We start from the raw sequence: 26,436 nt of genomic DNA, 5'->3' as shown, positions 1-26,436 counted from the left end.
CTATTTCCTGTTTATCAATAGACTAAGTGGGCCAAAGACTAGTTCTGGCTAAAGACTAAAGAAACTTTATCAGAAGAAATGCTTCAAACACTTTGGAGAATAATGCTACAAAAAAGCTTTTTTGGATACACACTAAACTGTTATTAAGGATTACTTTCTCAGAAGTAGAACTGGAGAGGAAGAAGATGGAAAGGGAGGAGAGAATTGTTACTTTGTACAGTAGGCCTGAGTTACTCAACAAATATTTTTTATTGGCAAGGAAAAGGGAAAAAACAAAACAAAAAGAAACAGTGAAAGAGCCAGAAAGGAAATTAAACAGTGCATCTCACTGACTTTCTCATTTAATTTTTATAGTAGCCTCCATAATCCTAATAGTTGTTGTAATTAGAGCCGAGATGAAATTCCTGCTGGATTCACTGCTATTAATTTAGCTGCTAATACTGTTGCTATTGTTCTGATCAAGTTTCTGCTACTTTTTGACCTGCTGTCTCCCTCAACAGCTGTAGGAGTCACAATTCCCTTGAGCTCTTGTTGGTTTCTTGTTCCATTTCTTTTGGGTGTCTATCCTTATACATTGAAAAAATTATTACAGTGTGGATTTAGCAATCATTTTTAGCTATAAGAAAAGGTGCTGTGCACTAGAGGGAATTGAATTAGAGATGTCACTCGTTAATCAGATAATTAGTTCCCAATCTTGGCTGCTTGTTCAAATCTTTTGGCATGCTTTTTAAAAATTCAGATGCTAAGGTCCTTCCCCAGACATTCTGAATTATACTGTCAAGTAGTGGTGCAATATCAGGAGGTAGAGACATATCACATATACACAACACACACATATAGGCATAAACATAGAGACAGACACAAATAGATCTTATAATTTTCATTTAAAATCTTAGCCATGATTAGGTATACATAAACACAAAATTTAATAATTTTGATAAAAATTGATTCTCATCTTTGCCTATTAATATTTTCTTTCGATCTCATCTTTCCATAGACATTTGTTTAGGATGACAGCTTTCTTTTAAAAAAAAATCCTTTTAGATATAAAAGTTCAAATCTTCAAAGGTATACCTGTCTTAATTGTGACTCAAAACCAGTAAGTTTTTATGGCTTAAAACCTATAAGCCTTTTATCACTTAACCATGGATGTAAGAGACATCCCCAAGGAGGATGCAAACCATGCAGCCCTTTTGCCGGGCGCGGTGGCTCACACCTGTAATCTCAGTATTTTGGGAGGCTGCGGCGGGCAGATCACTTGAGGTTAGGAGTTCAAGACCAGCCTGGCTAATATGGTGAAACCCTGTCTCTACAAAAAATACAAAAATTAGCCAGGCCTGGTGGTGCATGTCAGAAATTTCAGGTACTCGCGAGACTGAGGCGGGAGAATCACTTGAGCCCGGGAGGCGGAGGTTACAGTGACCAAGATCACGCCACTGCACTCCAACGTGGGCGACAGAATGAAACCCTGTACTCAAAAAAAAAAAAAAAAGAAAGAAAGAAAGAAAAGAAAAATGAAGGTTCAGATGACAAACGCCTCTTATGGACTGGGACCTTTTATTAAGACAAACTTCTCTGAGAGCTGGCACAGGCGGACGAAAATGCTGCTTATCTTAGATCTTGGGTTCCAGGCTGGTGGCCTGATGCAAACCAGCAACACTTGCGCCCTCTGGCGGCGAGGACCAGAGAGACTATTTTAAAGCCAAGCTCTCGGGACATAAAACGAAGGAAGAATCGAATCTCATGATTTTCTTCCTTATGACAAACAACACAAACGACAGAGACAAGGACATTTTATTATTCCTTGGAGGCTGTGGATCATACCCAGACCAAATTTATAAAAGTTACAATTCAAAGAACTCATTCTTACAAATGTTTTTCTCCTGCCAATCTGAATTTGGAAAGGAAGAGACAAGGAAAATTTACGTTCTCCTCTCTACAGGGCACTGCAGATAGATATGTCGGGGGGCTGACTTTGGTAAGAATTCTTACCTTCTGCAGGTTCTGTCAGCTCTTCCGGGATCCTACCCACAGGCTCTGAAGTGAGTGGCGCATCCCAACCTTCTAGGGTCCCATTTTCGTTGCCAGAAACCACACGGGAGGCAAAATTTTACCTCTGTTCTCTTAGGGATTTTGGCTAGGCCTGAGAATTAAATTGACCTATGACAGATTAACAAGAGAAAAACATACAGATTTTTACATATAGGAGCCCCTATAGAAAATTCAAGACCTAAAGAAGTGCCGAAACCTAAATGCTTGTATAGTAGGGTGAGCAAAGAGTACAACTGCAGAAAAGTAATTACATTAAAGTATGTGTGAAGGCAAAGTAAGATAAGGGTTATTTTAGCAAGGTCTGTTTGTACAGAATTATCCTGGGTATGACCCCTGTCAAAGAATGGTTTTTATTCTCCTGGTACAGGGAGGGCATCTTTCACGTGGGACTTTTATCTCCTGTTTTCAGGAAGAAAAAAAGATTAAGATTCACTTTTTGCATCTGCTGTTTTCTTTTTATTTTTATTATTATTTCAACAGTTTTGGGGGGGAACAGGTGGTGTTTGGTTACATGGATAAATTCTTCAGCAGTAATTTCTGAGATTTTGGTGCACCCATCACCCGAGCAGTGTACACTGCACCCAGCGTGCAGCCTTTTATCCCTCATCCTCCTCCCACCCTTCCCCCAAGTCCTCAGAGTCTATTATTTTTATGCCTTTGCGTCCTCATATGCATCTGCTATTTTCAAGTGCCTTTAGCTCCAAATAATCCTTATGCCAAAATGGCATATTTGGGGGCAACACATTCTGCCACCCTTCAGTACATTTGGCCAAACAGAGGTTTGCTTTCCAGACCTCCTGGGTTCTGTGACTGGCAACTGCACAAGCAGGGCACGCTCACATGCCATCTTCCCACAGTGACCCGTGGGGAAGTGACGAAAGAAGGCTGCTTCTGTCCTAATTGTGTTGCTCTGTTGTACAGTTCCCTAAAATGTCTGCCCCCACCCCACCCCACCCTACCCCATATTTTATGGAATTAGGTGAAGAGCTTTTTCCTCCTTTACTTGCCCATCATCCTCTTCTTCCCTGTAGGCATGAGTTCCTGTTCATGAAACCAATTGGAAAGTAAGGGGCACTACTGCACTGATAATCTTGGCTCCTTGCTCAAAGGCACGGAGAACCACCTCTCCCTAACCTGCAATGTGGGAAATGTCTCACATACTATATGGGAGGCTGCAGAGAAGAAAGGGGTCACCAGAACAATAAACCCAAACAGGATATACAATGGAATGTATGCTATGATTACAACTCTGCTAAAATATATCTGCCAGTGGACTAGCCCAGGAAACGAACAAGCAAAAGTGAAAGCAACTGCATGATTCAGCGGTAATAATAGGGATTGAATTTTCTTTTGTGGTTCTCTATTTTCTAATCTTTCTATAATGTAATTATATAGAACTTGTAATGACAGGTATATCTTTTATGTTTCTTGGTATACAAAATGCTCTCCTCTGAACGTTTCTTATTATGTAAGTCATTTAAGTAATCATATTGATTTTGTAGAAAAATTTTAGAGGCTAAAAATACCATCAGTATTCTAAGTGTATTTGATCCAAGCCTCAGCATAAAATCAAATGAATTACTGTCAACACAGAAGGAGACTTACGTCTTTAACTTTGATGTACAAACAGAAGAACATAGAAGCTAACATGGACTTTGGAGTCAGACAGACGTGAGTTCAGATCTCAGATTCAGAACTTACTAGTTCTGTGATCTTGGGTAAGGTATTATTATTCATTTGCTTATTTATTTACTTATTTATTTATTTTTAGAGATAGAGTCTTGTGGTGTTGTCCAGGCTGGAGTGTAGTGGTATGATCATGGCTCACTGTAACCTTGAACTCCTGGGCCTAGGCAATCTTTCCACCTCAGTCTCCCGAGTAGCTGGACTACAGGTGTGTGCCACCACGCTCTGCTAATTTAGAAAAAAAATTTATAGAGACAGGGTCTCTCTATATTGCCCAGGCTGATCTCAAACTCCTGGCTTCAAGCAGTCCTTCAGCTTTGGCCTCCTAAGGTGCTGGGATCGCAGGCATGAGCCATCGTAACTGGCCCTAAGTATTTATCTTTTAAGTCATAGCCTCCTCAGCTGTAAATTGGAACTAGTAAGATCTAAAATTTATTGAGAGCTTTCCACATATTATGCTTTATTTAAATGTCTTATTTATTTGTTTGTTTGTTTATTTTTTGAGACAGATTCTCACTCTATCGTCCAGGCTGGAGTGCAGTGGCGCGATCTTGGCTCACTGCAACCTCTGCCTCCCGGGCTCAAGTGATTCCTCTGCCTCAGCCTCCCAAGTAGCTGGGATTACAGGTGTGTGCCAGCACACCCAGCTAATTGTTTTGTATTTTTAGTAGACACGGAGTTTCACCATGTTGGCCAGGCTGGCCTTGAACTCCCAACCTCAAGTGATCTGCCCGCCTTGGCCTCCCAAAGTGCTGGAATTTCAGGCGTGAACCACCGTGCCTGGGCAATGTCATATTTATTTATTATTTTTAGTTTTTTAGACAGCATCATGCCCTGTTCCCCAAGCTGCAGTGTAGTGGCCCCATCATGGCTTTCTGTAGCCTCGACCTCCTGGGTTCAATTGATCCTCCCACCTCAGCCCCCAAAGTAGCTGGGACTAGTGGCACGCACCACCATGCCTGACTAATTTTTGGGGTTTGTTTTGTGGAGATGGGGTTTCACCATCTTACCCAGGCTGGTCTCAAACTCTTGGGGTCAAGTAATCCAACTACCTCAACTTCTCAAAATGCTGGGTTTACAGCTGTGAGCCACAGTGGTCGGCCTAAATGTAGTATTAACTTTCAATCTTCATCTTTACCTGAAGACATAGGTATGAATTTTACCTCTATTTTATAGATGAGAAATCTGAATCTTGAAGAGGTAAAGTAACTTGCTCAAGGTCATCCAGCCAATTAAGGAATAGAGTTGGAATTCAAGGCCAGAGTCAATCCGACCCCTGGACTCAAGCTCTTAACACTGCCTTATCGTACCTTACTGCTATACATAATTCAAAGACTGGTTGGGGGTTAAAAGATATATTTTAAAAACAATTTGCACCATGTCTAGTACATACTAAGCACTTAATATATGTTTGTTGTAACTGTATATATCAGAGGAGACATCAATGGGACTGTAAAGGTATTTTGATGTATTAGCTGTTGACTGGTGGGGTTTGTCATATTTGGCTGGCTAGGAAGGAAGCACCTGCTTCCTTCATTGTCTCCCCCTCTACCACATGCCTCTTTCAAGCTGTACAACTGGGCAAAGACAGCCTTCCCTGATTAAAGCAGGGATAAGGGACTTTATCTGCAATTGGCCCAAGAGAACTCTGAAGTAGTAAACAATAACAAGAGGAAATACATAAAAAAATTAAAAGGTCCTGTTCATGGTCAGAGGCATCTTTTCTTTTCTCTTTGTACCTTATGTCAGTTTTAAGTGACCACAGATTTTTTTTTAATACAGTGTCGAGGTTATATAATTCATGTTTCTACCCATAGTTCTCCAAGTTAAGTTCTTCTCTGCAGCTCCAGGTTAGGGTGGTGAGCCTTAGTTTCACTCTCTGTGCTCCCTTGCAGCCCTTTTAGAGTCACCTGTTTCCAAGATATCATTGCCTCTTTTTTGTCATCAGAACCTGATATCAGCATTTTGTTCTCTTAGTTAATGCAACAAAATTTATATGTTATCAGATGCAGTGACTGGGGTTTTCTATTCACTTCCCATCAGAACTAATCTGAATAAAGTGATTCTTTCATCCAAGTCACCTTTTCATCCAGTAAGCCCATCTCCAGGGATTTATAAATATACCAGAAAAAGAAAAGGTTGTATGCCTGAGTATGTGCCTGGCTTAATTAAATTGGTGTAAAATTGCTAGTGACACGAATGACAGGGGAATGATCGCTGAAATTTCATATGATCTGGCTAGGATGCAGTGCACCCATTAAAAATGATTATATTGAAGACTGTGCTACCACATGAGGAAATGCCTGCATTAGTCAGCTAAAGCTACAAAACAAACAACCTTGAAATCTCAGTCATTAAATAATAAGCTTTTATTTCTCATTCATGCACTTTCAGATCAGCTGGATTTTGGCTAAGCTAGTTAGGACTGGTGGAACTTGGCTCCAGGCCATGAGTTGAGTTCAAGTTGGATTCACATATCTCAGTGGCTGGTGGGCCACCCAGGGTACATTCTGTGTATGGAAACAGCAGAAACCCGAGAGAGTAAACCCAATGCTGAAAGTCCATGTACAGCCTCTGTGCACATCAGAACTACTAACATTCCAAGTCACATGACCAAGGCCACATTATAAGGGTGGAAAATATCTCTACCTCTAATGTTAGTAACTACAAAGGGTATAGATATAGAGAGGTAGGAAATATTGGGAACAATAATGTAGTCTATAGCAATATCTCACAAAACAATTAAATGGAAAAAGCACACATATACGATATAAAGTTGATGGCCAACTTGATCATAACTGTGTGAAAATATTTTTCCGTATCAACAAAGAATAGAAATAAATAAGCAAAAATGAAAAAATGTTACACCCAGATAACAAGATGATTTAAGAACTTTTTTTTTTTTTTTTTTTTTGAGACAGAGTTTCACTCTTGTTGCCCAGGCTGAAGTGCAGTGGTGCAATCTCAGCTCACTGCAACCTCCACCTCCCAGGTTCAAGCAATTCTCCTGCCTCAGCCTCCCAAGTAGCTGGGATTACAGGCATGCGCCACCATGCCCAGCTAATTTTGTATTTTTAGTGGAGACAGGGTTTCTCCATGTTGGTCAGGCTGGTCTTGAACTCCTGACCTCAGGTGATTCACCCGCCTTAGCCTCCCAAAGTGCTAGGATTACCAGCATGAGCCCCTGCACCCAGCCTGATTTAAGAACTTTTAATTTTGCCTTTCTCCATTTCCGAAGCTTCCATGATAATATTATATTACCGTTCTTTTTAAAAGTAAGTTTTAGAAGCTTCTCACAGTTTCTAAAGCTTCTCTTTTATCTTAGTTATTTCATTTAGTTAATTGCTTTATCCATCATATTAAGACTTTGTAGAAAACATTGAGAATTCTAAAACAACCAAGTTAGTCCATTATTCTTAGTCCCCACCAGTTCCTAATCTTACATTTGAATCTAATGAACTATCATCATAGATCCTTAATTTGACCTGTTGCCTAAAAACAATTGAGTTGCCTTTATTGTTCCCTTATTCTTCATTATTACAGTGTTAAAGATTATTCTCCACACTGACTTCTTTGAAATCTCTAACATTAGAAATTCATACTATCGAATTGAATCATTGTAGATTCTAGTTTTCTAAAAGCTACAAGTACAATTCAGCAAATATTTACTGAGCACCTGCCCTGTGTGAGGCACTGTACTAGTTGCTCTAGGGGAAATAAAGATGTGTAAGTGACTCATCCTCTTACTCTCAAGGAGCTCACAGTCTTAATAGGAAGAGAAATGTGCACACATTTTTTGAGGACAGAAAGAACAGACTAGGAGAAGGGTTCAATGGTTCTCAACCCTTGTGACATATTAGAATCATTTGGATTTTTTTTTAAGAGATAGAGTCTTGCTCTGTAACCCAGGCTGGAGTGCAGTGGAGTAATCATAGGTCACTGTAGCCTCAAACTCCTGGGCTCAAGTGATCCTCCCACCTTGGCCTCTGGAGTAGCTAGGACTAAAAGCATGCACCACCATGCCCAACTAAGTTTTTAAAAAAAATTTTTTTGTAGAGATGGGGTCTTGTTATGTTGCCCAGGCTGGTCTCCAACTCCTGGCTTCAAGTGATTCCCCCAGACCTCAGCCTCTCAAAGTTCTGGTATTACAGGCACCAGCCACTGCACCCTGCCTGGACAACATTTAATAAATACCGATGCCCGAGCCTGTGTTCAGACACACTGAGGTTAATTCGTCTGGTGTCTGGCCTGATCACTGATTTTTTTTAAGTCGCCCAGGAAATTATAATGAGCATCCAGGGTTGAGAATCACTGAGTTAGTTATTCTACTTTCATCCTGATTGAATTGTTTCACTAGACTAAGAACTGACAAAGACTCTCAAATTCAATATTTAAAACAATTCTTTACAAATCAATTCTTTTATTAAAAATTATATGATGCATGCATATATTTTAAAAAGTCAAATGGTACTAAGGCTTATGACTAAAATATAGCAATTCCTTGTCCCACTCATACTCCTTCATACTCTGTTGACTTTGACTGTTTAAATTATTTTTATAGAATTCATACATCTCCCTACATCAGAATGTCAATGCACTGGCATCTTTTGCAAAACCGATTGCTGAACTTCATTTCCTCCTATCCAAAACTACCCTAAAGCCCCCAAGGAAAGGTAAAAAGGAAGAAACACCAGGTAATTAGAGCAGTAGGAAGCAAGGGAGAGGTTTTTCTTTTCAATCCGTGCCTAGGTACAGACTAGCCCTTCTAATGGGCCTAAGCAATTCAGAAAGGCAGCTAAGAGAGCTTCTCGAAACCCTGCCTGCTCTTCCACCTCTTGGAAGGCTGAGGGGCTTTATCTAAAATCATAACCAAAATTTCCACATGTCTCCTGGATTCAAGCCTCCCCAGAGTCAATCAAGTTATCCTAAACTTTTCTAGAAGTTAAAAACAGTTTGGAAATATGAATACTTCCAAAGCAATTTAAAAATCCTTGCAAAAGCAAGAGTAATTTGAAGAGGACAGAATTGGCTCAGCCATTTGGGGAACTGACTAGAAAAGGGGAACTTTGATTTCATTTCTAATATGTATCATATACATTGGAAAGTTTCACTTAGGGAGATAGTAGAAGTTTAATTGAGGTAGTAGGCATTTGAAAAAGGATGTGATTGCCAAGTAAGGATTTCAAAGGTGGAGGGGACAGAAAAGGGTTTAAAGACTGAGAAAATGGCACAGGCACAGACCAGGAGTCGGGGATGTGTGTGGGTGGTGTTGGTGGTAAAGTTGCCAGCAAGGATCCCCATAAACTCCGAGAGTCGGATTTAAAAATTAGCACCAAGTCATAATGGAAGAGATCAGAGATGTGCAAAGGCCCCTTGTAGGAAGACTACTTTCCAGGCCAGCGGCAGAGTATAAGGCATTTCTAGCCTACATGAATGTATTCACATACATAGAGGAAAAATGTAGGCAAAATTTGTATATGTTGGGGGCAGTAAGGAGAGGGTTGGTGGTGAACCTGGAAATTTTAGAAACCAAGACAGAGAAAAAAAAAATTCATCTGAGGGCAAAGAATAATGAAAAACTAGTCATCCTTAGCATTCTAAATTTGCTTTAGCTTGTAAACTGTAATTTGTCTAGTCCTTGTGATAGAAATATCTTTATTTTAGAAATTATTGCAATCTTATTTTATATTAATTGGTGCAAAAGTAATTGTGGTTTTTGCACTTTTGCACCAACCTAATAGATATTGCAATAGTCTAATATAATCTGAAGATTTTTAAGATTTGAATCAAATTACCAGCTTCCCTTACCGTAAGGCTATGTTCATATAATTTGGCTTCCTATATTACTGTTGAGGGCACTGATTAGCAAAAGCATTTGACCCACTTATGACTATGGTCCTCACTATAAATTAACAGAGTAACATTTTGATTTACTCATTGGTCCTTTGTGAGCTTGATTAGCATAAAGCATCCCCAAGAGACTGATCTAGACTTGGTACAAAAAGGCAATCAAGTTCTGGACCTGGAAAGCTTGAGACCCATAGCCAGTATGAGGTGCCAGTCAATTGGCTACTTTTGAGACCTATGCAGTCAAAGTAACCAGCCTGGAGGGCACCATACCACCACCTAAAAATTATGCCAGGTGGGCTGGGGTGCATGAGAAACATGGGGAGATGGAGATACAATAAAGGATGTGGTTGGGAGAGCAAGTCAGGGCATATTAATGAAAGCCTTGAAAATTGGTTAGGTTTGAAGGCTGTGGGGACTCATTGAAGATATGTTAGCAAGGTATTACATAAAATCAGTTCTCTATTTGAGGAAAAATTCTCTGATGGATGACAGCTGGATTGAGTGGGAAAGCTGGAGACAGGGGACTAATGAAGTCTATTGTAATTGTATAGGTAGGAGGTGAAGGAGATTGTGAAAAGGCCAGTGGCATTGAAATAGAGTGGAAGGCTCAGCTCCAAGAGACATTTCTGTGGCTCCAGGCCATACTGATGTGCCTTGATTTCCTCACTTGTAATATTAAAATGGAGTCACTGCTACCTGTCTAAGAGAAAGGACTCTGCTCTTCCTGTCTTCCTCTATTATTTGTAATAATTTTCAGAAGGCTGCCCTCTTTTCATAAAGCAGGTAGAGGTGTTTAATGGCTCTTGAAGCAAAGCAGAGCTTATGAAATTCCTCTGACTGGTCACATTCTGGACTAAGCCCAAACACAACAGTCCTCTCCAGGCCTGAAAATTGCTGAATACTGTCTAAAACAATGTGACTTCCCCAAACACCGGTGGCCGGGCTAAACACAACCTCTGATGGTCTGTGGGTCTCAATTAATTCCATTGCTTTGAGTAGTGCAAGCCTATAGCGTCCTCTGTCCTCCCCTCTCCTGCACAGAATTGCTATATCTTTGGGCAGATAGCCACACTGGAACAGGCTGTGACATTTTCTTGCCACATAGTTAGCTATTTGTTCTGTTGTCAGATTAGTCTTTGTCTCACACACCCCAGGCAGAGCCTGGGCACACGTTGCTTCCTCATAGGCAGTCTCGCTGAACAATGCTAATGTGTCTGGAGACATGTTGGAGGGAGGATTTTCTTTGATCCTCTTCATTTCTTCTTTCATAACCTTCGCTATTTCCAGAGCACAGTGGATCCCACTGGTGATTGTTTTTCGAGGAAACTGAGCAGATGGAGGGGGAAGGCCATTGACATCTGCGTGATGGATTTGAAAAGGGTCAAGAAAAAGCCAGAGAATCCCATGGTGAAGGTTTTCACTTCCAGTCCCCTTCGCCTTTGGATGGGTGATGTTCTTAGCCTTCATGTACCAATTGCCATATTTGCTGCAGAAATTCTCAGTCTCATCCATCACTATGTGTTTAATCTTTAGAAACTCCCCTTGCATGAAAGTTTTCCGGGTCACAGCTTGGCAGGTGGTTTGTTGGCTGTAAGGATGGATAAAACAGGGCTTGAGGCATATCAACAAAGAGAACACCAGCAGTCATTACTCTCTGGAATGGAATCAGAGGCTGATTCTCATCTGCAGGCTGAGTCATTGATTCAGTAGTGTGAATACCACAAAACTGTTCTAATTACAAGTTACCTGACAGACAGAATGCATAATTTTACACCTTGCTCTTTGGGGTTATCCAGTTAAACCTGCATGTGAAACTTCTGAAATGAACCCAGGTAACAGATTGTATTATTTCTATTAGTAATCCATTCCTACTGTTTGGCAATCCTGAAGACAAGTTCATTACATCTAAAGGAAATCTCAAAGTTAACTTACACTTCTTACTACCATTTCTTTACTTTCTATCCTCTTTAGAGCTGGAAAACAGTTTCCTCGATGCATATCATAATTCTTATGTGCAAAAAAAGCATGGACTAGTTCAAATTCCTCTAAAGCTTCTTTAGATTTTGGTAAGAGAAACATCAAGAGGATGCTGAGTTCCACGACACATCAAGTAGGGTACCAAATCTACGGGGCTATGCCTCTTTGGAGCTACCTCATTTACTTAGCTCAATTTTCCTTTATAGTACGCTTTAGCATATATGTATTTTTTCTTAACAAATTTGGTTGTTTTTTGCCTCCTTTAATTTGGATCCAAGTAACATCACTCATCCCTACAGATTCCATGATTTTACATATGCAGTTCCTAGGGCCTTTACTCCCTATGCCTTGAATCATAACTATGTTCTTCTCTTCTGGTTTGGACTGTGTGGACTCAAATAAAAGCACTGATTCTTAGCCATCTTTGTATCCCTCTCACATTAAGGGTTTCATAGATGTTTGTTGAGTTAGCCTTTTGACTGGAGTATTTTCAAACTTAGCTATGAAACTTAATAAAGAACGTAGTCCTCAGCACAGTCTACAGGATCCCTGATAATCTGGCATCTACCTCCTTTTCAACATCACCACCTGCTGTATACCCACAGTCTGCACAGCTCTAGTCAGACCTACCATTCTGGTTCTCTAGTGTCTCCATGTCTTTGAACTTGCTGTGCCCTTTGCCTGGAAAGCCCTCCCCTACTTGATTCACTTCTCCTGCTGACTTCTTAACAGTGTGCCCAATGGTCTCCTTCACTGGGGAATATTTACCAACCAACCTCTAGCCTGTTAAAATGGGCATGAGGCCAGGTGCAGTGGCTCACGCCTGTAATCCCAGCACTTTGCGAGAAGGAGGTGGGCGGATCACTTGAGGTCAGGAGTTCAAGACCAGCCTGGCCAACATGGTGAAACCCCGTCTCTACTAAAAATACAAAAATTAGCTAGGTGTGGTGATGCACACTTGTAATCCCAGCTACTCGGGAGGCTGAGGCAAGAGAATCACTTGAACCCAGGAGACAGAGGTTGCAGTGAGCTGAGATTGTGCCACTGCACTCCAGCCTGGTTGACACAGCAAGACTCCGTCTCAAAAATAAATTAATTAGTTAATTAAAATGAGCATGTCTTTATTATTATACAATACTCACATTGTTTTTTTTATGGCAAGGTCTTCAATATGTTTTCTCCTCTAACACTAAATGTAGCACAGTAGATACCACATCAACAGTGCTCAAAAAGATTTATTGAATAACAAAACCAAACCAAAAATCATAATGATTTTGCCCTCTTTTGCTGAATTCTATAATGACCAATTCATTTTACTAAATTAAAAGTTAGAGATTTAAATCAGAAGTGAATTTGCATATTTTCTAAAATTACTGATGCAGAACAAGTCAAAAATGAAAATATTTTATGAACAAAATCAAACTGTATTTAAATTCAAGTTTCACTAGGTACAATGTCTAATTAGCAGAAATGCCCTATGACTTTAAAACATTACATATCAAACAGAAAGTATACTTAAAGCAGAATGGGTTCATTTCTACTTCTCTTAAATGTAAGGCCATGGATTGTGAGAAAAAAAAAAGTTTCTGGTTCTGTAAATTTAAGTTATGCACATGTGGGTTATTTATAATGAGATGTTTAAGGTTGAACATTATAAATTACCTGTTTACAGCTCAATTCCATGATTATTTGGAAATGTGTATATAGTTTGGGCTCTTGCACTTATGCAACTAAGGCATTGCAAAAACTTAAACTAAAAACACAAATCACTTTTATGACACTCTTGAAAAGACTGACTAAATATATTTTTGTGTGTGTGCAACCAACTCCCAGCACATCAGGTGGGTAACTCTTCCCACACGAATAGTCTGCCTACCCTCAGGAATATTTTTTGTCTGTGGTACCTCAGCCTATCGTTGTTTGAATGGCTCTTCAGAATCTATATGCTTCCTCTCATTCTTAGCGCCCCCTATGACCATCTACACTGAACAAGATTTATACAATCATGTCGTACCTAAGCCCTGCAACAAAAGAGTACCCATTCTTCCTTTTGTTATCGGAGCAGGAGTGCTAGGCGGAGTAGGTACTGGCATTGGCGGTATCACAACCTCTACTCAGTTCTACTACAAACTATCTCAAGAACTAAATGGTGACATGGAACGGGTCTCTGACTCCCTGGTCACCTTGCAAGATCAACTTAACTCCCTAGCAGCAGTAGTCGTTCAAAATAGAAGAGCTTTAGACTTGCTAGCTGCCGAAAGAGGGGGAACCTGTTTATTCTTAGGGGAAGAATGCTGTTATTATGTTAATCAATCCGGAATCGTCACCAAAAAAGTTAAAGAAATTCGAGATCGAATACAACGTAGAGCAGAGGAGCTTCAAAACACTGGCCCCTGGGGCCTCCTCAGCCAATGGATGCCCCGGATTCTCCCCTTCTTAGGACCTCTAGCAGCTATAATATTGTTACTCCTCTTTGGACCCTGTATCTTTAACCTCCTTGTTAAGTTTGTCTCTTCCAGAATCGAAGCTACAAAGCTACAAATGGTTCTTCAAATGGAGCCCCAGATGCAATCCATGAGTAAAATCTACCACGGAACCCTGGACCGGCCTGCTAGCCCATGCTCCGATGTTAATGACATCAAAGGCACCCCTCCCGAGGAAATCTCAACTGCACAACCCCTACTATGCCCCAATTCAGCAGGAAGCAGTTAGAGCAGTGGTCGGCCAACTTCCCCAATAGCACTTGGGTTTTCCTGTTGAGGGGGGCACTGAGAGACAGGACTAGCTGGATTTCCTAGGCTGACTAAGAATCCCTAAGCCTAGCTGGGAAGGTGACCACTTCCACCTTTAAACATGGGGCTTGCAACTTAGCTCACACCCGACCAATCAGATAAGAAAGAGAGCTCACTAAAATGCTAATTAGGCAAAAACAAGAGGTAAAGAAATAGCCAATCATCTATTGCCTGAGAGCACAGCAGGAGGGACAATGATCGGGATATAAACCCAGGCATTCAAGCTGGCAATGGCTACCCTCTTTGGGTCCCCTCCCTTTGTATGGGAGCTCTGTTTTCACTCTATTAAATCTTGCAACTGCAAAAATAATATATATATGTGTATATATATATATACACATATATATACACATATATGTATACACATACATATTTGTGTGTGTGTGTAGTTGGTAAAACTCTTACGTCACAAAATCCTTTAGGGAGTCGCTTTCACAAACATAGAGGATCTCTTTTGGTTTGCAGTGAAACAAGTCCTTAATTTTCTCCATGATCTTTATGGCTAGGGCTGTCTTCCTGACTCCTGGAAAGCAGTAGATGAATAATTCACGCGTCTTCTGAAGACTCTCAGAAAGCAACTGGCTCTGCTCCATTATGAGCAAGTTGAAAAATTCACAGCCCATCTGGTCACTCAGAAGAGATCTGGAGGACAGGGAGACCACCACCAGAGCCTGCAGCAAGTCTTCCATTTCCTCCTCATCTGCAAGCCTGTAGGACCTGGGGTAATGCAGGGGGATCTCACCAGGTCTACTCTGTGTGCTGCTCAGGTGTATCAGCCTTGGAATGATGCACACTTTCCCTGTGTAACCACCAACAGTTTGCAGTTTCTGCTTTAACTGATGAGCTGTGTTTCGGGCATATTCAAGTCCTCCAGGCCAATCGGGGTCTATTAAGATTGTATAGAGTACCACAGGGCTGTTAACTGCTATCAGGAGAGCATCACACAGGACATTCTGTTCTTTCCTGAAGCCAACATCACCAGCCCAGCTTCTAGAAAATATCACAATCCCCTGAGAACAAGGATGTATCAGGGTCTTCATTAAACCCTCCAGTTCTTTATGATCTGAGAACAGCTTCTTACAGAGGGATTCTGGTTTAAATTGTACCTCTTCCTGTGTCACTGAAAATTCAAGGAATAGATGTTACCAAAACTTACAAAAGCATGTGGTAAGTATTCCTGCAATGTTGCAGAAAAAAATGATACCTGGTGCATTTGGGAAAATAAGAGCTTTCCTTTAGAATTGTGATTCTTAATCAGGAGCAGTTTTACTCCCCAACTCTCCCCCATCCCCAAGGACATTTGGCAATGTCTGGAGAATTTTTTCTTTTTTTTTTGAGACGGAGTCTCGCTGTCACCCAGACTGGAGTGCAGTGGTGTGATCTTGGCTCACTGCAGCCTCTGCCTCCCTGGTTCCAGTGATTCTTCTGCCTCAGCCTCTGGAGTAGCTGAGATTACAGTCACATGCCACCACACCTGGCTAATTTTTGTATTTTTAGTAGAGACAGGGTTTCACCATGTTGGCTAGGCTGGTCTCAAACTCCTAACCTTAGGTGAGGTCACCCGCCTTGGCCTCCCAAAGTGCTGGGATTACAGGCATGAGCCACCATGCCCGGCCTGAGAATTTTTTATTGTCACAATTGGAGGGGAGCTACTGGTATGTAGTAGGTACCAGATAGGAATGCTGCTAAGTATTCTACAATTCACAGGGCTCTCCCTCCCCCAGCAAAGAGTTATCTGACTCAAATGACAATAGTGCTAAGGTTGAGAAACCCTGCTTTAGAAGAAGTTCAGATAACCCAATGGCTCCTTCTGCATTGGAAAGCTAGGGGCAGTTTTTTGATGGTTGAGACCTGAGAAATTCCCTGTACTCTCAAATTTGGAAAACAAAAGCCATATGTTATGAGAAGTTGGAAGGCACACAGAAATAGTAATAGTGGGAATCAGATGACTGGAAACAAGGGTCAGATATATAGATATATAAATATTATATATAATTATATATAATTATATAATAAATTAATAATAATAATTAATAATAATTATTAAATAAGTATATACATGACCCTTGTTTTCAGTCTTGTATATTATATATATAATATATATATGTAAAATTTCAGGATCATTATGTCGCTAAGTCCTTCATTTGACCTTCCCTAAGGAGAAACACCTGAATTCATTACTACTAACACCTCCCAACTCAATTTTAGAAAACAAATAGTCCCCTAAGTTGAAATCAAGAGGGAATACCTGGAAACAAATGTCGTTGCAGAGCCTCCTTAAATTCGTGGACTTTTACGGGATATCCGGGACTTTTTCGTGCAGATGAAGCTGATGAAATCAGGCAAGAGTTGTAGTCTGTGACCAAACTGGAAGGAGCTAGACAATTACATGGAAAGTTGTTTCAGACAAAAAATAAAAAGTAAAAAAAAAAAAAAAAAGCCTCTTTTTTGGGCTCTTCTTACTGGAGACCTGTGATGTGCATGGGTGCCTGAGCAGTCGTGCTTACTATGCGTCAGACAGCTCACCTATGTCAGGAAAGGAAGTCTGGGGATTCCTACAGGGGACATATCACACATATTCTAAGTCACTGTGTGACTCGGCTTGAGCAAGTCATTTCACCTCTCTCTCACGCAGGAGTGAAGTAATAATCCCTAAGCTTCCTTTCAATTATAATATTCTGACTCCAGGTTATCTCTAAGAAGAAAAGGCATCTAGTGGGGATCAGCAAGGATTAAAGCACAGTATTTTTTAAATGGTGTTGGCCAGATGTGATGGCTCACACCTGTAATCCCAGCACTTTGGGAGGCCGAGGCAGGCGGATCACGAGGTCAGGAGATCAAGACCATCCTGGCTAACACGGTGAAACCCCGTCTCTACTAAAAACACAAAAAATTAGCCAGGCATGGTGGCCGGCGCCTGTAGTCCCAGCTATTCGGGAGGCTGAGGCAGGAGAATGGGGTGAACCCAGGAGACGGAGCTTGTAGTGAGCCGAGATAGCGCCACTGCACTCCAGCCTGGGTGACAGAGCGAGACTCCGTCTCAAAAAAAAAACAAAAAACAAAAAACAAAAAAATACAAAAATTAGCTGGGCGTGGTGGTGTGCCTGTAATCCCAGCTGCTCGGGAGGCTGAGGTGGGAGAATTGCTTGAACCTGGGAGGCGGAGGCTGCAGTGAGCTGAGATCGTGCCGCTGCACTCCAGCCTAGGCGACAAAGCAAGACCCTGTCTCAAAAAAAAAAAAATGTTGTTACAGTTGTTTATGTCCCCATCTAAGGTTAGATGGAATCAAAAGTGGCAGGATCTTTAGGGGAGAGGAGAAGAGAAGTGAACTCAAACAAATTAAGAGAAAGAATGACCCAATAAAATTCTCCAATCACTCAAGTTTTGATGAAATCTGGAACATACTGGCCGTGAAGGCAAGCAGATAGGCGTAGTTCGGCCTATAGTCCTTTATGGATTGATTAGGAATCACCAAGGCTGATTCCAATCAAAACTGAAAGGTAAGTGAGAACACCAGGGGTTCTGCTCCCCCCAGCACCCCCTTGCCCTAGCATCTCCTTTTGCATCATTTTCCCCCACTTGGTGGTGCCCTAAGCCCAGTGGCTTAAGGTTATTAGCTCCTAATATTACTGAAACAATTCAAATTTGTCAACAATGTTTTGCTTGAAAGAATTAGTGGAGTAGTGTAGTCATTTATTTTTATTTTTTTATTTTTTTGAGACGGGGTCTCGCTCTGTTGCTTAGGCTGGAGTGCAGTGGAGTGATCTTGGCTAACTACAACCTCCACCTCCCAGGCTCAAGCAATCCTCCCACCTCAGCCTCCCATGTAGCTGGGACTACAGGCAAACACCACCACGCCTGGCTAATTTTTATATCTGGGGGAGAGATAGGGCTTCGCTATTTTGGCCAGGCTGGTCTCAAACTCCTGGGCTCAGGCAATCTGCCCACCTTGGCCTCCCAAAGTGCTAGGACTGCGCCCAGCCTCAGAGTTATTCTTAAACAGTGTTTCTCTAGAATATCATCTCTAAAATGAGGCTATTCCAATTTTGACTGGGATGATCAGCCTGCACAATTTTTTCAACAGGTTTATAGACAATAAAAGGAGACCTTTCCTAACTCATTGCTGATGGCATACTGTAACTTTCCTTTAAAAGTTGCTTAGGCTGGCTCACACCTGTAATCCCAGCAGTTTGGGAGGTTGAGGTGAGTTGATCACTTGAGGTTAGAAGTTCAAGACCAGTCTGGGCAACATGGCAAAACCCCATCTCCATTAAAAATACAAAAATTAGCCGACATGGTGGTGTGTGCCTGTAATCTCAGCTACTTGGGAGGCTGAAGCACAAGAATCACTTGCACCTGGGAGGTGGAGTTTGCAGTGAGCCGAGGTCACACCACTGCACTCCAGGCTGGGTGACAGAGTCTAAAGAAAAAAAAGTTGTTTAGGCCATAGAATCCAAACATTCCTTGACCTCAGTTTATATTCTGAGTCTTTGGAACTAAGAATGTTAGATAAGGAACACTGTAATGGGAGAACACTTATAAGAAAAATAAATTTCTATTTTTTAACTAACATATGTGATCAAATACCCACAAAAGGCAGAGAAAGGGGTTCCTCCCTGCTGATGGGGACAATGACTTCACTTCCCTTTACCTGACTGAGTATCCAGCATCATGACCACCCACTGCTCAGCTGTCAGCCGTGTGACAGAATTGTCTTTCATGATCCAGGAATCTGGGGCCTCTGCAAACACCACGCAACAGAAGGGCTCCACTTGAATCACACAGACATAACCATCCAGGACATCTTTTTGGTACACGTTCAGGATTTTTGTAGTGAAATTTACCTTTGGCTTCTCACAGCAGAAGTGGAATGTAGGCAATTTTTCTATGCAGTTTTCGATTTCTTTTTTTAATAAGTCAGGATTCACTTTTTCCCACTTACATCCAACCACTTCTTTGCTCTTATCATCCACCCCAATGAGGACATATCCCCCTTGAGTGTTGGCAAATGCAGAAACATAATGAGGCAGCATTTCCTTAATCCGAGGTATGACTTTTTTGGTGGTGAACCTTTTAAATTCGACATGTGTTGACTCAGTAAAGTTGAGTTTCTCCTTATACATGAGTTTGTCCTTTTTAAAAAATTCTGAGGCCAATATCCTCATATCTTCCTCTTCCTGAATGTATCTATTGAGAACCTGCTGAGGATGCAACTTCTTCACCCTTGGTCTTCCTCTTTGGGCTCTAAACCCCTTCTCTCTGAGAAGCTCCAGGGCACTGCTAGCACTCAAGTTGATAGCAGAAGTCACATCTCTCCGATACAAATTGGAGCGCAAGCTGCAAATCCTTAGTGGAAGGCTGAAAACATCTGGGCTCCATGACTTCACAAAAATCAGGAGATTGTGCCCCTGCTGCATGTAGTCAAGGTATTTCTGTGAACCTGAAGGAAGGAGCTTTTGAAAAGAAGTTTCCAAATCCTGTCCCAGCCCATGGCATTGGTAACTATAGGTTTTATCATCAATCTCTGCTTTGATCACACCACCTCCAGAATTTAACAGTGCACATATAGCCCGGATAATTCTAGAATTCTCAGATCTTTTCAAACAGCTGTTGGTCATCTTCTTCCTGTTTTCTTCTCCAAAAATCACTCTGCCCACATCTACTATTACCTCAGGATACGGCATTTCAGTATCAGTCTTGAGACTCTCCATTTCAGCAGCCCCTCTGTGCTCCAAACAATAAAAGAAAGGAGTTCCTACAATCAGGACAGAAATATTGTTTCTGTATTAATAAGAATTCCAAAGATTACAATATTTTCTTCAAAACTATCAATTACTGGAGATATATTTTAATGTTGGAAGTCATCTCTCTCTATATGTATATTTGTTGTTGTTGTTGTTTGTTTTGGGTTTTTTAGTTTTGTTTGTTTGTTTTTGAGATAGAATCTTGCTCTGTCATGCAGGTTGGAGTGCAGTGGCACGATAATAGTTCTCTGCAACCTCAACCTCCCAGCTCAAGTGATTCTCCAACTTCAGTCTCCCTAGTAGCTGAGACTACAGACACGTGCCACCAAGCCTGGCTAATTTTTTTTTTTTCTTTTTCGTTCTTGCTATTTTTTTTTTTTTAAGAGATAGAGTCTTGCTACGTTGCAATCCTCCTGCCTGGGCCTCCCTCCCAAAGTGCTGGGATTACAGATGTGAGCCACTGCACCCAACTGGAAATTATCTTTGATACTGCTGTTTTCTAATCACTTTGCCAAATATCCTTAGCCTTGCCAGAATAAGTAGGCATGGATAAAGGTGAATGCTTAATATTTGTCATAATGGAAAAATTAAGTCGCTAACATTTTCAGCCATTTTGCATTTCAAATCAGGAAACGCCAACACTGAGCCCAGATATAAAGGGCATGGGTTGGCACAGGAGCCCAGGAAGGTATTGGAGAATATGCAGAAATAGAAGTTGAAGTGAGAAGATGCCCTTATTTATAATTCAAAAGGGGAAGAAAGGAAGGCACTAGAGAACTAAGGAAGTATCATTTTACAGTATATGTACTGTAGAAGATCTTGCTATAAACACAAACATAGGCTGGGTGTGGTAGCTCACATGTGTAATCTCAGCACTTTGGGAGGTGGATGTGAGAGGATTGCTTTCGATCAGGAGTTGAGACCAGCGTGGACAACATAGCAAGACCCCATCTCGACAAAAGATTTTTAAAAAATGTTAAACATTAGGCAGGTATGGTGGTGCGCGCCTGCAGTCCCAGCTACCTAGGAGGCTGAGGTGGGAGGATCTCTTGAGCCCAGGAGTTTGAGGCTGCAGTGAACCATGATCGCACCACTGCACTCCAGCCTGGGCAGCAGAGTGGGAACCTGTCTAAAAAAATAAAAATAAAAGTAAATAAATAAAATTCTATATTTTTATGTATTATTTCATACACTTTGAAAAGCTTTATTTTACTCCTGAAAGAATGTCAGTTGATACCAAATGCAGAAACCTTTTCAACTCTTCACATGTTCTAAATCTCAAAAGTACATTGCCTCATATACAGTGTGATGTGACAGCAGCATTTTCCTTCCCTTCTAATAGTTCTGCCCCATGCTGTGGAAACCTCTAAGACTTGGAAAAGAACATGAGCTTTTGGAGCATGGTAACTAAACCATTGTCACCCTTCTTTTGCTTCCTAGACCAGAAAACAGCCACCTAAACTGAAATTTGAGCTCTGAAACAAATATTTCAGAAAAGATCTGCTTACCTTTAGTCAATTGCAAAACAAAATATTTGCTAACTCAACCAAAATTCTTCCTCTAGGAGAAGAGAACCCATCTTTCTGTGTGATCTTTGCAAAGCAGGGGCCCTGTGGGCGTTGTATATACTCACCAAGAGGAAGAAAGCAGGCATCCGGCAAGACATGTGCACTCCCCTGATATCAATTTGTTCTTGGTTGCCTTCTCACTTCCTTCAGGGAAACCAGAATCAACCTGGGGAATTCTTTTTAGAATGTGAGCCTCTTCTATAGGTACATGTAAATGTAGTATTTTATGGCTCCCTTAGGGAAATTTCCCATAACATTCTATTTATATCATAGAATCACAGAAGTGTTGGAAAGGACTTTAAAGATCCTCCAGTCCAACAATCTATAGGATTCTAAAATCTCCTCTATAATATTCCCAACTCCCAACAAGTTGCAAACCTCCAGCAATGAGCAACTCACTACCTGTCAAATAGTCCCTCTAGTCCCTTCTAATTTCTGACGTCTGTGTTAGAAATGGTCTCCTTACTTTAAGCTGCAATTTGTCTCCCCATAACTTCCACTGATGGGACCCACAAAACAAATCTAATTGATTTTGAATAGCAGACTCTATGGTCTCGTGACTCGTAAGTCTCATCAATGTTATTTGAATGCCGATAACAATTATGATAAATACATTTACTGAGATTCTAGCTCGAGATGAATATCCTTTCCACATTTCCCAGAACTTTTTTTTCTTTTTTTGAGACAGAGTTTTGCTCTGTGCCCAGGCTGGAGTGCAGTGGCACGATCTCTTGGCTCATGGCAACCTCCGTCCCCCAGGTTCAAGTGACTCTCCTGCCTCAGCCTCCAGAGTAGCTGGGACTGCAGGCAAGAGCCACCACTCTCGATACATTTTTGTATTTTTAGTAGAGATGGGGTTTCACCATGTTGGCCAGGCTGGTCTCGAACTGTTGACCTCAGGTGATCCACCTACCTGAGCCTCCCAAAGTGCTGGGATTATAGGGACGGGCCACCACGCCAGGCCTTCCCAGAATTTTTTACTCATTTTCCTTTATAAATTTTCCTTAAATACTATTTTACTAATCCCTCATGCCCTCAGATGTAGACTGCACCTAAAATTAGATAAATGAGATATTTTTAAGAATTTTTTTTTTTTTTTTTTTTTTTTTTTTTTTTTTTTTTTTTACCTATGCTCTTGTGTTTCCTCTTGCTGCTTCAGTTTCACATCTGGCTGTAGTCTGAATGTTTGCTTCTGTCACAGCCCCTTTTGCCCTTTGATATTAGCCTGGGAGGAGCAGACTTCCCACTTCTTCATAACACTGACATACTGAGGAAGGCCGATAAGGACTCATGAAGAGCCTGTGACAGGGCAGATTAGCAGGCCAGGGTCTGACCTCAGGGAGTGAATGAGGTCGTAATGAGAAAATGCAGGGGTGAATGGAAAAAGTTAAACTTAGCACTTCTAAGAGACTGAGCTTCATTTCCACATATCATACATGTACCTTCAGCGCTGGAAAATTTTGTGTGCAAAGCTCTGTTTTTATTTTAAATTAGGCTTCCTGTACATATTCATTGTGGGCAATATTAACCTATTTCATTACCACCTAAATGGCTTGTTCTTTTCTATTTACTTTTATTCTTTTTCCTACTTTTCATCTTTGTTAAACACAAGACCCAGCCTAGAAAAATCCTCATAGATTAGGAGCTGGCTATCCTGGGTAGGAGGATTAAAGGGAATTTTAAAATTAATTTATTTTTCTTCCCTTTATTATCTTTAACTGATCTGTATTTTTAATGGTTTACAATGAGTATAAATTGTTTTTCATAATTAAAAAACAAATGGTAAAAACCAACAGATGGGCTGGGTGTGGTGGCTCATGCCTATAATCCCAGCACTTTGGGAGGCCTAGGTGGGTGAATCATCTGAGGTCAGGAGTTCGAGACCAGCCTGACCAATATGGTGAAACCCTGTCTCTACTAAAAATACAAAAATTAGCCTGGTGTGGTGGTGTGTGCCTGTAATCCCAACTACTGGGGAGGCTGAGACAGGAGAATTGCTTGAACCTGGGAGGCAGAGGTTGCAGTGAGCCGAGATCATGCCATTGCATTCTAGCCTGGGCAACAGAGGGAGACTCCATCTCAAAAAAAAAAAAAAAGAAAGAAAGAAAGAAAAAGAAAACCCAACGGATGCTGGGGGCAGTGGCTCATGCCTGTAATCCCAGCATTTTGGGAGGCCGAGGCAGGCAGATCACCTGAGGTCAGGAGTTCAAGACCAGCCTGGCCAACATGGTGAAAACCCGTTTCTACTAGAAATACAAAAATTAGCTGGGCATGGTGGTGGACACCTGTCATCCCAGCTACTGGGGAGGCTGGGACAGGAGAATTGCTTGAACCTGGGAGGCAAAGGTTGCAGTGAGCCGAGATCGTGCCACTGCATTCCAGCCTGGGTGACAAAGCGAGACTCCATCTCAAAAAAAAAAAAAAAAACAGATGCCGGGCGCAGTGGCTCATGCCTGTAATCCCAGCATTTTGGGAGGCCGAGGCCGGTGGATCACGGGGTCAGGAGTTCAAGACTAGCCTGGCCAACATGGTGAAACCCCGTCTCTACTAAAAATACAAAAATTAGCCGGGCATGATGGCAGACACCTGTAATACCAGCTACTCAGGTGGCTGAGGTAGGAGAATCACTTGAATCTGGGAGGCGGAGGTTGCAGTGAGCCGAGATTGCGCCACTGCACTCCAGCCTCCAGCCTGGGAGACAAAGCGAGACTCCATCTCAAAAAAAGAAAAAACAACCAACAGATGGGAGGCAGTTAGTTATCTTATTTGAGGATGGTGGCTAAACTAGGTCAAGCTTTGATACACACAAAAGGGGAGGAGGCAATGTGATCACAGAAGCAGAGATGGAGTGATGCAGCTATAAGCAAAGGAATGCCAGCAGCTACCAGAAGCTGGAAGAGTCTCCCCTGGAGCTTCTGGAGACAGCAGGTCCATGGCAACACTTTTTTTTTTTTTTTTTTTTTGACAAGACTCTTGCTCTGTTGCTTAGGCTGGAGTGCAGTGGTGCAATCTCGGCTTACTGCAACCTCTGCCTCCCAGGTTCAAGCAATTCTCCCACCTCAGCCTCCAGCATAGCTAGGATTACAGGTGCGCACCACCATGCCTGGCTAATTTACATATTTTTAATAGAGGTGGGGTTTCGCCACGTTGGCCAGGATGGTCTCGAACCCCTGACCTCATGTGATCTGCCTGCCTCAGTCTCCCAAAGTGCTGGGATTACAGGCATGAGCCACCGTGCCCAGCCCATGCCAACACTTTGACTTCAACTCAGTGAAACTGCTGTTGAACTTCTAGCTGTAAAAAAAATAAAAAATTTAAAAAAAAAACGCAAAAACAAAAATAACCAAATGAATGGAGCTGGAGGCCATTATCCTTAGCAAACTAATACAGGAACAGAAAACCAAATACTGCATGTTCTCACTTATAAGTGGAAGCTCAATGATGAGAACACATGGACACAAAGAGGAGAACAACAGACACTGGGACCCACCTGAGGTGGGAGGAGGGAGAGGAGCAGAAGAAATAACTATTGTGTAGCAGGCTTAATACCTGGGTAATGAAATGATCTATACAACAAACCCCCGTGACATGAGTTTACCCATATAATAAACCTGCACATGTACTTCTGAACCTAAAATAAGTTTTCATAAAAGAATATGTTTCTGGGTCGGGTGCAGTGACTCACGCCTGTAATCCCAGCACTTTGGGAGGCCGAGGGGGGCGGATCACGAGGTCAGGAGATCGAGACCATGCTGGCTAACGCAGTGAAACCCCGTCTCTACTAAAAATACAAAAAATTAGCCGGGCGTAGTGGCGGGCGCCTATAGTCCCAGCTACTCGGGAGTCTGAGGCAGGAGAATGGCGTGAACCCGGGAGGCAGAGCTTGCAGTGAGCCAAGATTGCGCTACTGCACTGTATCACTGTGCAGTGATACAGTGAGACTCCATCTCAAAAAAAAAAATACGTTTCTGTTGTTTTAAGCCACCAAATTTGTGGTGATTTGTTGCAGCAGCCACAGAATACTAATACACCTCTCTCCCTCTAAATCAAACCAGCAAAGTACTCTGTATCTCTACTTCAATTCGTTTATGATGAAACGACATTCTTAAATAAGTCTCTGGACATCCCTATTTTTGTCGTTGTTGTTAGCTGACGCCACTGCCCAACAAAGTTCTGCTCTGCTGGCATCACTCTTTGTACATGTTTGGCTAAAAGGAGTTTCCAGGAGAGGAGGCAGAATGGGTACTATGATATATAATTCACACAGCAACAATAATAAGCTCCAAAGGCCTGCTCTCAGCTTTAACTCATTTTTCAGTCGTGTCACTTCTGAATCCAGTCTCACTTTTAGTTCTCCTGTCTACCTTAATTCTCGGCCTCACTTTCATATTGAAATCCCTCTGATATTACTTACATTTCAAAGGCTAAAAATGACCACCATTTACTGAAAATGTGCTTACCAGATGCAAGGGACCATGCTGGGAGCACTACACATCACACAAAAACTGAGACTATACGGCCAGAGAGTGGAAGAGTGAAGATCCCAAACTAGGTCTGTCTAATTCAAAGACTTGTACTCTTTCACTCTTTCAAGTTTGGGATTCTGGATTGCTTGAAAGCCTTCAAAATCAGAAGTCTAAGTACCTCCCCATTTTCTTCCCAATCAAGAGGAATAACATCATTTGGTCAGGAGAACTAGGAACTAGATTGCTGTTTTCTTCTTGTTCTTCTACAGGGTAGTACTGGGGATCAAATCAAGAGAAGCGG

The 26,436-nt window shown here is 41.6% G+C and overlaps 1 protein-coding gene across 2 annotated transcripts; it reads right to left on the bottom strand.

The window, feature by feature from the left end:
• Positions 1-6,088: 6,088 nt before the first annotated feature.
• On the bottom strand, positions 6,089-22,853 carry SLFN14 (schlafen family member 14). Of its 2 annotated transcripts, XM_009432388.4 has the most exons (6): positions 22,797-22,849; positions 21,735-21,813; positions 19,009-20,112; positions 16,606-16,734; positions 14,763-15,477; positions 6,089-11,176 (listed from the first exon to the last, which is right to left on the bottom strand). In XM_009432388.4, the coding sequence occupies exons 3-6, from the start codon at positions 20,066-20,068 to the stop codon at positions 10,342-10,344; spliced, it is 2,739 nt and encodes a 912-aa protein (XP_009430663.1). In that variant the 5' UTR covers positions 20,069-20,112; positions 21,735-21,813; positions 22,797-22,849; the 3' UTR covers positions 6,089-10,341. The 2 variants fall into 2 exon arrangements, with proteins under 2 accessions (XP_009430663.1, XP_511414.1); XM_511414.7 differs by lacking the exon at positions 21,735-21,813 and having other exon boundaries at positions 9,940-11,176; positions 22,797-22,853.
• Positions 22,854-26,436: the final 3,583 nt, after the last annotated feature.

Source organism: Pan troglodytes, chromosome 19 (genome assembly GCF_028858775.2).
Source record: "Pan troglodytes isolate AG18354 chromosome 19, NHGRI_mPanTro3-v2.0_pri, whole genome shotgun sequence".
NCBI classification, from domain to species: Eukaryota; Metazoa; Chordata; class Mammalia; order Primates; family Hominidae; genus Pan; species Pan troglodytes.
The sequence above is the reverse complement of the archived record's forward strand: the minus strand, read 5'-3'. Positions and strand labels throughout refer to the sequence as shown.

Coding starts and splice junctions, on each gene's coding strand:
- SLFN14 (XM_511414.7), bottom strand. CDS start 20,068: ATGGAGAGTCTCAAGACTGATACTGAAATGCCGTATCCTGAGGTAATA. Junction 16,735..19,008: donor GATGCTGGATACTCAGTCAG/GTAAAGGGAAGT, acceptor GTAATTGTCTAG/CTCCTTCCAGTTTGGTCACA. Junction 11,177..14,762: donor TCCCTAAAGGATTTTGTGAC/GTAAGAGTTTTA, acceptor CCATCCTTACAG/CCAACAAACCACCTGCCAAG.